The following is a 14,122-nucleotide window of genomic DNA, read 5'->3' on the forward strand; positions in this document are numbered from 1 at the left end:
CAGAAAGGAGGGGGACCTGTGGGTACATTTTGTTATTTTATAAAGTATTGTTCTGAGACAATTTTTGTCTTCTCCACAAAAAAAAAATTAAATAAATAAAAATAAAAATAAAAATAAAATAAAATAAAATTCCTAAAGCAGAAGATTGGGTGCTAACATGGAAAATAGGCTCATGTTATTCTACAGGACCATGCCTACCACCTTCACATCTGGTTACCATCTTAACTGTTTGCCACTGTTCCCTAACTCCTTTTTTATGCTGAAATTTACTTGAAAGCTAATTATAGCAAACACTTACACAGGTCCCAGGGCCAGTCACTGGTCTCATTGGACTCTCACAGACCCGCAGGGCAGGTACTAGCTGTAGACTCATTTTACAGATGAGGAGCCTGAGCCCAGAGAGGTTAAAGATTTCCCCAAGGTCACAGAGCTACTACAGGGTAGAGTCACGGTCTGAAACCAGGCTGCCTGATCAGAATCTCCATATTGGTTAAAAAGAGGATAGCTTTTCTCTAGTGTATAGTACTTACGGACTGGGTTGTTTTTCTCTTAAAGAATGAGATGCAAGAAGAAAAAATGAGCTAAGAAATCTTTAAACCCACAGGTATTTATGTACCCACAACACTCATTAGTTGTATAAATGTAAAAACGCTAATGTCTCATGCATGGTGGGAGTCAAAAAGTCAGGATCTTAAAAATGATCTTAAAAGAAAACAAGAAGTGGGGGGCCTGGGTGGGTCACTCAGTTAAGCGGCCAGCTTCAGCTCAGGCCATGATCTCCATGAGTTTGAGACCCCTATCAGCCTCTGTGCTAACAGCTAAGAGCCTGGAGCCTGTTTCGGGTTCTGTGTCTCCCTCCCTCTCTGCACCTCCCCCGCTCACGCTCTAGCTCAAAAATAAACATTAAAAAAAAAAAAAAGAAAGAAAACAAAAAGTGACTGCTACTGGGTACAGGATTTCTTTTGGGTGTAATGAACATGTTCTAAAATTGACTGTGGTGATGACTGCAAGCTCTGTGAATATACTAAAAATAACTGAAGTGTACATTTTAAACAGGTAAATTTCTGGTACATGCACTGTATCTCAATAAAGCTGTTTTTTCAAAAATCGACAAGACTAGCCAGGCAATGAGGAGGAGTGTAAATGGACAAATGGGGTGAGGTCCCCTAGGGAGACTGCTGGCTGTGCCCCCAAATTCACAGAAGCTAGCATATCTTAGGTTCAAAGATCTCATTTTGTAAGTTTACAAAGACCAATCTAATGCATGTCTTGGACAAGCTGATAAAGATTTACCAAATGATTACTGACTTATCAACTTAGAATGAAAAACTTCTCAGCGGAAAGAGATACTCAAGTCTGCTGGTGAACTGTCTCCATGTAAGCAAATTTCACCGTGGGAGGCAAGTGATCCCAGGAAGGCCGTGGGCAGGGTTCTCGGTGAATTAAAAAGGAAAATGTATGTGGAGTGCTCAGATGGCGAGCTCGGAGCCTGACACAGTGACCAGCTGGTGAGGGGTGGCTCCAGGATGGTGAGGACTACAGGATGGACCCCACAGAAGGGCAGGCTGTGTTATCTCCATCGCGGAGACACTAGAGCCCGGGCCTCTCAGTGGGCCTCGACAGCCTGGAGTCCAGCCCAGGGTGCCGTCTCCCAGCACCGTCACCTCCACCACCTGCCTCTCACGCTGTCCTTCCTCTTTGGCTTCTGTGGCTGCTCAACCCCTTCTTCTGAAGGAGAGGTTCTTTCTTTAGAGCTACATCTTGAGAACCAGAAGCCACTCACTCTTTTTAAGGGTAACAGACCCACTTCCATTCTGACCCACTATTTTGTGGGTTTGCTACTGGATTCTTACTGGCAATCCAATTCCCATATTCTCGAGAGAAGCCTTGCAGAGGACACCAAGTACTGGCAACAAAACCCACAGCAATACACGAATTACAAATCATTCTTTGTTACTGCACAAGTTTAAGTTATGGTGTTTCTGCAAAACCGCATTTTAGAAATCAAGTTTTTTTCCCCCCATTCATTCAAAAAAATGCATTTACTGACAGTCTGCCGTGTGTGTTGGGCACCATTCCGGTGTTGGGCATACAGTGGTGAACACAGCGGTCTAGATCTCAGCCCAGGGATAAGTGAACATAAATCCTTCAGTGATCTCAGGTAACAGTAAGTGCTTTGAAGGAAAGAAGAGAGGCTGATGGGGCAGAAGGAGTGGCAGCTTCAGAGAGGGTGATCAGTTCAAACAGGGATACCTGAAGATGGGGGCGGGCGGGGCAGGGAAGGGACAGGAAGTGCAAAGGCAACAAGAGTACGCATGGCACTTTCAAGACAGAAACACTGCCTGCACACTGGGTGGCAAACAAGGGGGAAAGAGGTGTAAGAAGGGGATAGAGAGGTGGGCAGGAGCTGGTCACACTGGGTCTCGGAAGCCACGGGGCAGTGAGGGCACAGATTTCATTCTGAATAGGATACAATGGGAAATTACCAGAGAGGGTTGGCAGTGGGCGGGGGGGCGGTGCTGGATCTAATTCATGCTTTTAAGACATCACTTTGGATGCCATGTACAAAATGGGCTATAGTGGAAGCACTTTCCTGCAGCTAAAGAGACTGACATTTGTATCTGCACAGCTACGCTTACTACCTCGCATGTGTTTAAATATTAATACTTATGGATTGACCACAGCCTGATAAGGGTTACAGTAAAAACCTGGTCCTTGCCCTGAAAGCTTAAGAAGGCAAAGATGGTAACAGATATAGAGGGTGGGCCAGTAGTTTCTGAGCACGTTCCCCGAGACACAGGACAGAAGGACTGAGGAGACAGCAACTCTGTGCTCGTGCTCAGGCACGTGCCATTCTTAGTGGCAACTTTTTCTTTTGTCCTTCCCTTGAGTAAAGATACAGAAAAACCTTCCAGCAACAGCACTTGGTCCGCTCCTGTGTATGCCAAGCATTCTGATAAATAATAGAGGAACAAAAGCTCTCAAATATGGATGCTTTCACAGAACACACGACCAACAGAAATTGCCATCAATAATGGGACAGAGGAAGAGATGAGATAAAGTATAAAGATGGGTCAGATATTTCATGCGGACCAAGCAGCTAGAGTGAAGAATTACTGGACAAGTATCACCGGGAAGGTACCTTCCTGAAAAAAATATGAATTTGAGAACTGGTTCATAAAAACTGCCCAGGGCAACATGCAAACATTCAGAAATACTCTTAGGATAATCCAATCCACCATCTCATGCCTGATGTTTCATTTACTTGGAGACTGGAATCAGCTGTCTACGAGTAGCCACTGTGGGCACTGTGGGCACAGTGCAGAGATCCCGTCCGTGTATACGTGACATGACAGATGAGGTCCCCTCGTCCTCCCCTGAGCAGATAAGGCAGGCACTGAGTGACTAATTACCCAAACAGTTAACCACTGGGAGAGAAACACCCCAAACTGAACCCACTGCACTGAAGCTGTAGCCTGATGCATTCCAGGGGCTATTTAGAGAAAACCACGCAGCTGACATCGGACATCATGCCTTGCTGGCTATGTTCAAGAGAAAAGCAACAGGGAAGGGGAAGGCCCAGAAATAGACAAGCTGCTATCAGAGGTTTCCTGCAGATGTTACCAGGCTCCTTCAACTGCCCCTCAGACACAAAATAGGTCCCTCTCACAGTGGGAAAGGGACATTGCCCAGGACATACCTGACAGCGACAGGCCTCTTTCACCAGGTGCATCTCCGTTCTCTGAGCTCTCTTTTCCAGAACCACTCCTGGCATGTTCACCATTAGTTAAATCTGTCTTTTCAGGAGTCGTTGGTTTGCTTTGTGCCTGGCTCTGCTTCAAATGACTGAACTTTGGGGACACTGTTGCAGCTTGGATCACAGGGGACTGGGGTTTTGACTGGACTGGTTTTTCCAATTCTCTGGCCTCCTGCAACTAAAAGGCAACAAAAAAGGGATTCGATCTAAATGGTCCCAGCATTGGGGCACCTGGCTGGCTCAGCTGGTGGAGAGTGTGACTCTTGATCTCAGGGTTGTGAGTTCGAGCCACCCCTCCCCCGCCCCCGCCATTGGGTACAGAGATTACTTAAAAATAAGAAAATCTTAAAAAAAAAAAAAAAAAAAAAAAGTCCCAGCATTTTGAGAAGGATCAGAAAATATGCCAGCCTGTTGCTTAAAAAAAAAAAAAAAAATCCAACCAGAAGGATAACATTTTAAAAAGGAGATAAATTCTTTTGATAAAACTCAGAACAAATTCTCAATGTTGATTCCAAAATTCATGCTACTTTCTCTGCCTTTTAAAACAAGAACAAAAACAGAATTCAGAGGAAGAAGGGATAAACTTTAAAGTGAAACAGTCACATATCAGAAGATGTTGCATCCCTAGCAGCTGATAACTGCTACCACTCACCACTTGGTTTTCCATGCGGGTGAAAATGACGTTCAGCATCTGAGTAAGGGTAGCCTTGGCAGTGGTTTGATTGATGAGATTTTTGCTGGCCAAATAGATATTGTAACATGTCCTAACTGTCTGCAGAATAGTACCCTCATGAATTTCAATGTGTGGGGACGTCACTGCTGTCAGAAGAGCCTAAAACGAAAACCCACAACATTCACCTTCACAAACACCCACCTGCTTCCCATCCTCCCACAGCCAAACTTTCATACAGGGTTTAGCTTTGTTTTGGTTTCATAAATTTTAAGATGGCTCTGCACACGAAAACTCCCCATTGCTCTGAGTTTAAAGATAATTATTAACTCTATAAAATCCAAATTATTTGATGCTAATTAAGTTGTGTTGAAGAGGGCTTTCTACCAGTTTACTTTTTTAAGAGCCAAAAATACAGACCAACCATTCTCTCAGGAGGGAAACTGCTCTAATTCTATCTTGTCTATATTAATCACAAAATATACAGGTTTTGATAGGCGGTCAGTGTCCTAGTTCCCTGGAGGGTTTCCAAGAGAGCTTTGGGAATGGCCAACACGGAATCATCCCACACAAAGCTAATACAGTTAGGACTTAAGATCTGGAATGTTGGCTACACCCATCCAGATCCTGTTTCCCAACAAGCAGATGGTACTACTACATGCTAAACCACTCCTGGCAGCACAAATGGAATGGAACAGGGAAATGGGATGGGGGGAGGGGTTGGAATGGAACAGGGAAATGGAATGGGGGCGGGGGTGCAGGGCAAGGGGCAGACTGGTGTAAGATTATCAACAAGGACCCAGTGAGAAATGGCAGATTGGGAATCCAGAATTTCAAGGAGAAAGACCAGGAGATTTCAAGCCGATCCAATTGACAAGCAATTTACATTGTTATTAGCGGAACTGTTTACTCTGAAAACACACCTGGTTCCACTCTTCTTGTCTCAGCCTGGGCTAATAAATTCTGACACTTAACAAAAGATGTAAGTGATGCTTACACTCTTCTGTTCCAGCTCAGCACCACCTGAGACAACTAACACATGGCAAATTAGAAATCCAAATTCCCAAAAGACACTAGCTTTCTTATTTAAAATCCAGATCAGGCAAACAAACAGAAATACCTTAATTATTTGTAACTGAACTCCTTCATCGGTCTGAGGGCCCTGAAAGCAGTTGCAAATGGTTTCAACAATCCTGTCGATAAGCCGCTTCCCTGGGGCTCCACTGTCGGGGGCGTTGCCGGTGATGTGCCCATATGCGATGAGTTTCTAAATACAGAAAGAACAGACATGAAAAGTTTCTGCCCGACAAGGGCTGAGGCTGCCCATGGCAGCAAAAGAAGTGCTTAACCTCTGGTTCCCACAGATCTCTCTGTTCTCCCCGGGCACGGCGGACACAGCCACCCTCTGGGCACAGTGTTCACCCTGTCTCCTCTGGCAGGAGAGCCTCAGGATGGTGAAACGGTGCCCAGGGGAACAGAGTGTAGAACAATCGCCAATACACAACCACTAGTGCGAAGGACTGAGGGACTAAAATCTGTATGGAATAGAGACAGGAAGTCATCAGTGCGAGACGGGCAGTGATTACTCACGAGCCCACTTTCTTTCTGAAGTGATAAAGATGGTCTAGAATTTGATCGTGGTGATCGTTGTACACCTGTCAACGTACAAAAATCACTGAATTGTACACTTTCAATGGGTGACTTGTGTGCATATAAATTGTATCACGAGCTGTTAAAAATCCGTATGTATAGATTTTTCTTTTTAAAAGGAAAGATACACAGGAAACAACTGATCATGTGTCTTGCTTGAGGGGGAACTCAATTCTGCACCTATGTATTAGACGTGTGTCAACCCCGTGGCTGAAGAGGTGAGGGGTCACTTGGGCCATGGCCTCTGGGTCAGGCGACAGACTGGGTTGGAGAGGGGCTGCCTTTCAAAGGCCTGTGCCACCTCACTCATGACCTGGATTTCACCACAGAGAATCTGAAAGCTGGAAAGGAACCCAAAGGTCAGGGGCAGGATGATTTCCAAGCCTGCGTGAGACTCACAATCACCTGAGGGAGCCCATTACACATACAGATTCCTGGACCTCAACCCACACCTGCGGAATCATAACTTCTGGGGTAGAGCCTGGGAATTGGTGTTTTTCTCCAAGCTGTCCAGGTTATTTTGAAGGCTGCCCAGATAAAAGAATCACTCATCTGACACAACCCCTCTAGGATATGTGACTTCTAAGGCATTATCTGCTTCCACTGACTCAAAGACTCCTTAAAATGCTGTTCTATTTTTTACCCTTTTTGGTTCCTGATTGGTCACATCCTTGCTTCTACACACACAAAATGACACAAGGTCCTAAGATTATCTACGGTGCTAGGAAAACCTGCCACTCTGCAGAGGCCGGACTCTGTTTCTCACTGGCTTCCCCCATCACTGACTGTGAAAGCATCGCCATTCAGTAAGCAGAAAAAAACAAGAGACAGTGGCTCAGAGTAGAACATGATACCGCCAGATCGTATGACTGACTGAGCAGAAGAGGCCTGCACAGCCTCTGTTCGTCAAGTCCAACCCCAGAGGTCACCACACAGGGGCAGGGGGTGGGGGCGGGAGTGGGGAAGTTGCGGGGGAGGGGAGGCGTGCTAAAATGTGTTTCTGAGAAACAGGTCAAGATGCCCTTTACCTCACCCCCCCTTCCCCCACTGCTGATGCACATGCAGGCTTCGGAAGAGGGCAGCACGGGCTGCCTGGTAAGTGAGCTCCGGTTCTTGACGTTGCTTATGCCTTACTCCTAGTGGATGCATAAGCCCATGTGGAGCACTGGGTTATGAGTGCGATGGTTATAAACTCCTCAAATGTGATGTTAACAAGTAGGCCCCACAGAACTGATGCTGCAAAGCAGGACTGAGGTGAAGGAACCACTGGATATTTTAATTCAAATACGAAAAGGACTAGAAGTAGTCTCTCTACAGACTCCTGTGAGGGCACATTCCCCTTCAAACTGAACAGGGGTTGTTTTGTTTTTTTGTTTTTTAATTTTTTTTTTTAACGTTTATTTATTTTTGAGACAGAGAGAGACAGAGCATGAACGGGGGAGGGTCAGAGAGAGAGGGAGACACAGAATCTGAAACAGGCTCCAGGCTCTGAGCGGTCAGCACAGAGCCCGACGCGGGGCTTGAACTCACGGACCGCGAGATCATGACCTGAGCCAAAGTCGGCCGCCTAACCAACTGAGCCACCCAGGCACCCCTGAACAGGGTTTTAAAGCACGACATTATTCCCTTGTCTGTGCAGTGACACAGGGCCAGAAGAAAGAGTTCCCGTGACCTTCCTGTTCTGCCTTCTCACTCCTTGTGCCAGATATTGTTCTGGGCACTGGAGGTACAACAGGGAGTAAGATGGTCCTTCTTCTCACAGAGTTTATATTCTCCCGGGTGGGGGCAGACCAAAGCCAAAAGTCCTGGCTGCGATCTCCAGGGCCCTGTCTGATTTGTAGACACTTTAAAAAGAGCAAGTTGCAGTGATCATGCATAAGACTATCTCATTTTTGGAAAATACAAACTGTGTGTGTGTGTGTGTGTGTGTGTGTGTGTGTGTGTGTGTGTGTATACGCGTGCGTAAATTTTTGTCAATGCACAGAAAAAAACCTGGAAACATAGCAGAGGTCCAGCAGCACGAGCGTGCTTGGCAAGCTCACTTGAGGAAAGCGCTTTGCACGGTGAGTGGGGTGGAAAGTTACTGGCAGGTTTAAGCAAAGGATTAACATGATGTGATACATTTCTAAAGACTCCCCCCGCCTCCCCCCCTGCCCAGTTCCTGCATGGAGGACAGACCGGAGGACAACAGGAGGAGAAGCAGGGGACTAGTGAGGAGGCTACCGAAGCTGTCCAGGAGGGAGAAGCTGGTGGCTTGGACTCTGGGAGGGTGACAGAGATGGAGGGTAGAAATTCCTGCTTTATTCCTTGTCAATGCAATGAGATGAGAAGAGGGAAGAGGAGGGAGGCCTCTGGGCAGCTGGCTCGCTCACCCCTGTGTCTAAGGAGGCTGCCTGCACAGGGATGTTCACTGTCACCCTATTTATCCATGCCCCTCGACAGAACAAGAGATAAATAAAATGGTGGTATCACATATCATACGTCAGTCAAAAGAAATGCCCTGTATCTGCAGATAGCAATACAGCCAGATCTTAAAAACACTACTGAGGGGCGCCTGGGTGGCGCAGTCGGTTAAGCGTCCGACTTCAGCCAGGTCACGATCTCGCGGTCCATGAGTTCGAGCCCCGCGTCAGGCTCTGGGCTGATGGCTCAGAGCCTGGAGCCTGTTTCTGATTCTGTGTCTCCCTCTCTCTCTGCCCCTCCCCCGTTCATGCTCTGTCTCTCTCTGTCCCAAAAATAAATAAACGTTGGAAAAAAAAAAAATTAAAAAAAAAAAAAAAACCACTACTGAATGTAAAAAGCTGCAGAACACCTGAAACTAATATTATAGGTCAACTTCAATAACAAACATTTTTTAAAAATTATTTTAAAGAAAAGTGTTAAATACTTTTGATAAAGAGGAGTGTAGACATGGAAGAGGCTGTGTGGGAGAAACATGACTGATTTGTGTTTGGGAAACACTGAGTAGTTATATTTGGTCCCCATCATCACCTACGGAGGCAGATGACACCACTGTTATTCTGTGTCTGAGGATCCCGGACCCTGGAAAGGTTAAAGAACTTGTCTCAGATGCTAGGCCATCTGTAAGCCAAGTCTGTGCTCTCAGTCTTGACTTATCTGCCTTCTTTATGGACAAAAAGTTGTCATACAAAGTTGGGGTCGTACGAAGTTACTGATAGTTGAGTTTTTCAGTCCATGAGAATGACAACTTCATGTGGTTCAACCTAAAACAGTATTAAAATGAGAAAATGGGGCACCTGGGTGGCTCAGTCGGTTAAGCGTCCAACTTTGCCTCAGGTCATGATCTCACGGCTTGTGAGTTCGAGCCCCGCATCAGGCTCAGTGCTGGCAGCTCAGAGCCTGGAGCCTACTTTGGATTCTGTGTCTCCCTCTCTCTGCCCCCCCCTCCCCCCTCTCAAAAATAAATAAACATTAAAAAAATTTTTTTTTAATATTAAAATGAGAAGGAAATTCCATGTATCCAACTAACATTTTAAAGATGCAAATAAATTAGGGAAATTTGTCAAATTCATAAGATAAAATTCTACCACCCACAGGTAAGGAAAAAAACAATGAAAAAGACGAGAGGAAAAAAAGTATTATGACCTACACAGGCAACTGGGTTTGGGGTTAGCAGTCTAAGGGATTTCAGTCTTACCTTTTTTTTTTTTTTAAGTGTTTATTTATTTATTTTTCAGAGAGACAGAGTTCGAGAGGGGGAGGGGTACAGAGAGAGGGAGGCACAGAATCCAAAGCAGGCTCCAGGCTCTGAGCCGTCAGCATGGACCCCGATGGGGGGCTTGAACTCACAAACCGTGAGATCATTACCTGAATTGAAGTTGGACACTGAACTGACTGAGCCACCCACGCACCCCCAGTCTTATCCTTAAAGTTCTAAAAAAAATATTTAACAGAGAATGTAATCATGTACAACTTTGATAATTATGAATGCATTTTATTTTTAAATTTTTAAAAATATTTATTTATTTTTGAGAGAGAGAGAGAGAACGAATGTGGGGGGAAGGGGCAGAGACAGAGCGGGAGACACAGAATCTGAAGGAGGCTCCAAGCTCTGAGCTGTTAGCACAGAGCCCGATGGAGGGCTCAAACTCACGAACTGTGGGATCATGACCTGAGCTGAAGTTGGGTGCTTAACGACTGAGCCACCCAGGAGCCCCAATTACAAATGGATTTTAAGATATGCATTAAAAAATCCAAAGTTTTCTAGAAATAAGAACTAAAAGATAATGTTTGTGGTATGAACAAGACAGCTGAGACCAGTGGTTCCCTACAGCCTTCACTAGGACATAGAAAGAATTCTATTCATATTTTTCTTATCTTATCCTTTTAAAAGTTCTATTTTTGTTTTATAATATAAATAATTTAATAAGAGTAGTACATGTACATAATCTTACCACTGAAGATATATGAACGTATTAAAAGGTTATTCTCAAAAAAATTTGGTTATTGACATATGTCCAGGGTACCCTGGAGATCACTGAGTTAGGCAAGACAGACCCTAATGCTCCTCCCCTGGCATGGGGGAGGAGACCCCCATGGGTCCTCCCATGGGGGAGGACAGACCAGGTGCAGAAAGGAAGGAATAAAGAGGATCTTTACCTTTGGTAGAAGTGAGCACCAGGAGAACTCTGTAGGCTTCTCCCCGTGGGGAGAGGGAACTCTAAGCTAACTGTGCTCAGGACAAACCAAACCCAGAAGCATCTTTACTACCCCATCACCTCTCCAAGCTCAAAGAAGGATGCCTTTATTTATTTATTTATTTATTTATTTAACGTTTATTTATTTTTGAGACAGAGACAGAGCATGAATGCAGGAGGGTCAGAGAGAGGGAGACACAGAATCTGAAACAGGCTCTAGGCTCTGCACTGTCAGCACAGAGCCCGACGCGGGGCTCGAACTCACGGACGTGAGATCATGACCTGGGCCAAAGTCGGACGCTTAACTGACTGAACCACCCAGGTGCCCCATGCCTTTATTTACTTTTAAAAATTTTAACGTTTATTTAATTTTGAGAAAGAGAGAGAGAGAGAGAAAGAAAACGCGCAGGTGTGGGGGAGGGGCAGAGAGAGAGGGAGACACAGAATCCGAAGCAGGCTCCAGGCTGTCAGCACAGAGACCAATGGGGCTCGAACCAACGAACTGCAAGATCATGACCTGAGCCAAAGTCGGCTGCTTAACCAACTGAGCCACCCAGGTGCCCCTAAGAAGGATGCCTTTAAATGCCCAGAGCAGAATGTGGATATGTCTGCAGCAGTCTTCAATTCTGCCTAAACCAACTTTTACCCCTGGACACTGACCTTCCATTTCCAAGTCAGAAGTTACCTCTCCCACACTGGGAAAAGCCAGTCAAACAGGCTTTGCAAGGGCAACCTCCAAGAGGAAATGTATTTCATTTAGTATTCCAGAGGGCACTGGGTCACTTTCTAATGTCATAAAAAGGACAACATATTTTGCATTTTGTATACAAACCAAAGAAATTCAAGTGTACCTATTAAATCACAGAGAACTTTCATTCTGCGGGGGGGGGGGGGGAGTAGAAGAAGAGCTAACCATATGTCATAGGTCTCAAGACACTCTTAAATCTACAACTCGAGCCAGGACTGTGGCCTAAAGTAGAGCAGGATGTCAGTGTTTCCGTTCCAGAGTTCTACAGACTATTTCTAGGAAAATATAGAACATAAATCATAAACAGCATACTTTTAATCAAAGACGCCAAACCACAGGGTAATAGTTAAGAGGGGTGGTCAGCAACCTTTTTCTGTAAAGAACCAAATTTCTAGGCTTTGCAAGTCATGTGATCTGTTCCAACAACTCAACTCAGCAAGCAGCCAGAGGTAATACATTAACAATGGGTACAGTTGCTGCTGTGGACTAAATGTTTGTGATCCCCTGTTCCTATGTTGAAGCCCTACCGCCAGTGAGATGGTTATCAGGAGGAAGAGCCTCTGGGAGGTGATTAGGTTTAGGTAAGATCAGGAAGGTGGGGTCCTTCGTGGGATTAGTGCCCTATAAGAAGAGACCAGAGATCTAATGTGCTCTCTCTGTCTTGTGAGAACTTGGCTGTCTACAAACCAGGAAGAGGGCTCTTACCAGGAACTGAATCAGCTGGCACCCTGATCTTGCACTGCCCAGCCTCCAGAACTGAGGGAAGTAAGTGCCTCCAGCTTAAGCCACCCAGTCCGTGGTGTTCTGTTAGAGCAACCTGAGTGGATTCAGGCAGCCGTGTTCCAATAAAATTTTATTTACAAAAGCAGGTAGCAGGCCAGATTTAGCTCATAGTTGCAGCTTAAGGACCCCTGGTTAAGAATTCAGACAGGGTGGGGAGAGTCCTAGATGCCCACTCAATCCCACCACTTTCTGGGCACAGGAGCTCCGTAGGGTGGTCACTTTATTCTTTAAGCCTCCGTTTCCTCCATTCTGAAATGAGGATGAGATGAGAGTTAAGTAACCAGAGGGGTGCTGGGAAGATCAGACACGATGCTGTGGACAGAGTTGATGCAGCACTCTGCACAAGGCCCAGCACTGGCTGAGACCTCAACACGCGTTAGACACCATTCTTTACACATCAGTCATGTTAACTCTCAGCACCAGCTTCAGAACTAAACCGTAACGTGAGAAGGAAACAACTAAAGTTAAACTTATGCCAAATTTCCTCAGAAAATTTCACGGCCACAAATATTTCAGGATAGAAGCAGGACTTGGGTCTGCCATTTAAGAATTCTGGGCTCACAGTATGTTTCACATAGGACAATCTGTACAGAATCTGGTTGAACGAGAAAAATGGCTTTTCATTTGGAAGAACCGCTTCCATGAAGAAACTGTCACCAACTTTCAAGCACAGACATATCAAAGAAGCGAGACTGATAGAGTAAATATTAGACCACCGATGCCAAAAACGTGGCATGCCCACTGCCACTTGGCAGTCCTGTGCCACAGCAGACAGAACCAATCGATCACAGTCCTTTCTCAAGAAACCCAGATGAAGCTTCAGATAGCTTTTCAACACAGCTTCTGGGCAATTACAGAACCTGTTCACTATCCCTGCTCTAGAAAGTCCTGGTAAACTGTGGGCTTCTGACCATCATTTTTTAATTTATCAAGCTTTTTTCATTGATGCTGGTTGCTTGCTGGGGTTAAGAATCAAAGTGAGGTAACCACAAACCTCAAGAGTAGATCTTAAGAAAAAATACAAGAATGCTGGACCAGGAAGAATTAAGAAACCGTAGTTGTAGTCCTGTTTCTTTCACGCTACGTATTATCGGACAAGTTACCTTAACTTCTCTGTTCCTGCTTCTTCATTAAGCAAAGGTAATTTATAACAAGGTCACTGTGGCTCTAATACAGTCGATCCTCATCATTCCCAGATCCTGTGTTTGCAAATGTACCCACTCACTAAAATTTATTTGTAAGCCCCAAATCAATATTTGTGGTACTTTTATAGTCATCTGCGGACACATGCAAAGCGAGGAGAAAACTGAATCACCCGATGCACACGTTCCCAGCCGAGGTCAAACACAGAGACCCTCTGTCTTCTCGTTTCAGCTCTTTTACTATAAACAGGGTCATTTTCTGTGGCCTATTTCATGCCATGTTTTTTACATTTCGGTTCATTTTGTTGCTTTTTTTTGACATTAAAAAAATTTTTTTAACGTTTATTCATTTTTTTTGATAGAGACAGAGCATGAGTGGGGGAGGGGCAGAGACAGAGGGAGACACAGAATCCAAAGCAGGCTCCAGGCTCTGAGGTGACAGCACAGAGCCCGAGGCAGGGCTCGAACTCACGGACCGAGAGATCATGACCTAAGCTATAGTCGGACGCCCAACCGACTGAGCCACTCAGGTGTCCCGATTTTTTTGACGTTTAAGATGGCCCCCAAGGGGTGCCTGGGTGGCTCAGTTAGTTGAGCGACCGACTTTGGCTCAGGTCATGATCTCACGGTTTGTGAGTTCGAGCCCTACCTCAGGCTCTGTGCTGACAGCTCAGAGCCTGGAGCTTGCTTCGAATTCTGTGTCTCCCTCTCTCT

At 45.4% G+C, this 14,122-nt stretch overlaps 1 protein-coding gene across 1 annotated transcript in view; it reads right to left on the minus strand.

The window, feature by feature from the left end:
* The window catches only part of ARFGEF2 (ADP ribosylation factor guanine nucleotide exchange factor 2), a 104,713-nt gene that overhangs the window by 74,675 nt on the left and 15,916 nt on the right, over nucleotides 1-14,122 (minus strand). The window contains exons 4-6 of the mRNA XM_047851983.1: nucleotides 5,548-5,694; nucleotides 4,410-4,589; nucleotides 3,701-3,935 (exon numbers count right to left, since the gene is read on the minus strand). Of these exons, the coding sequence (XP_047707939.1) occupies nucleotides 3,701-3,935; nucleotides 4,410-4,589; nucleotides 5,548-5,694 (562 nt within the window). The remainder of the gene's footprint in view (nucleotides 1-3,700; nucleotides 3,936-4,409; nucleotides 4,590-5,547; nucleotides 5,695-14,122) is intronic.

This window comes from Prionailurus viverrinus, chromosome A3 (assembly GCF_022837055.1).
Source record: "Prionailurus viverrinus isolate Anna chromosome A3, UM_Priviv_1.0, whole genome shotgun sequence".
Taxonomy (NCBI): domain Eukaryota; kingdom Metazoa; phylum Chordata; class Mammalia; order Carnivora; family Felidae; genus Prionailurus; species Prionailurus viverrinus.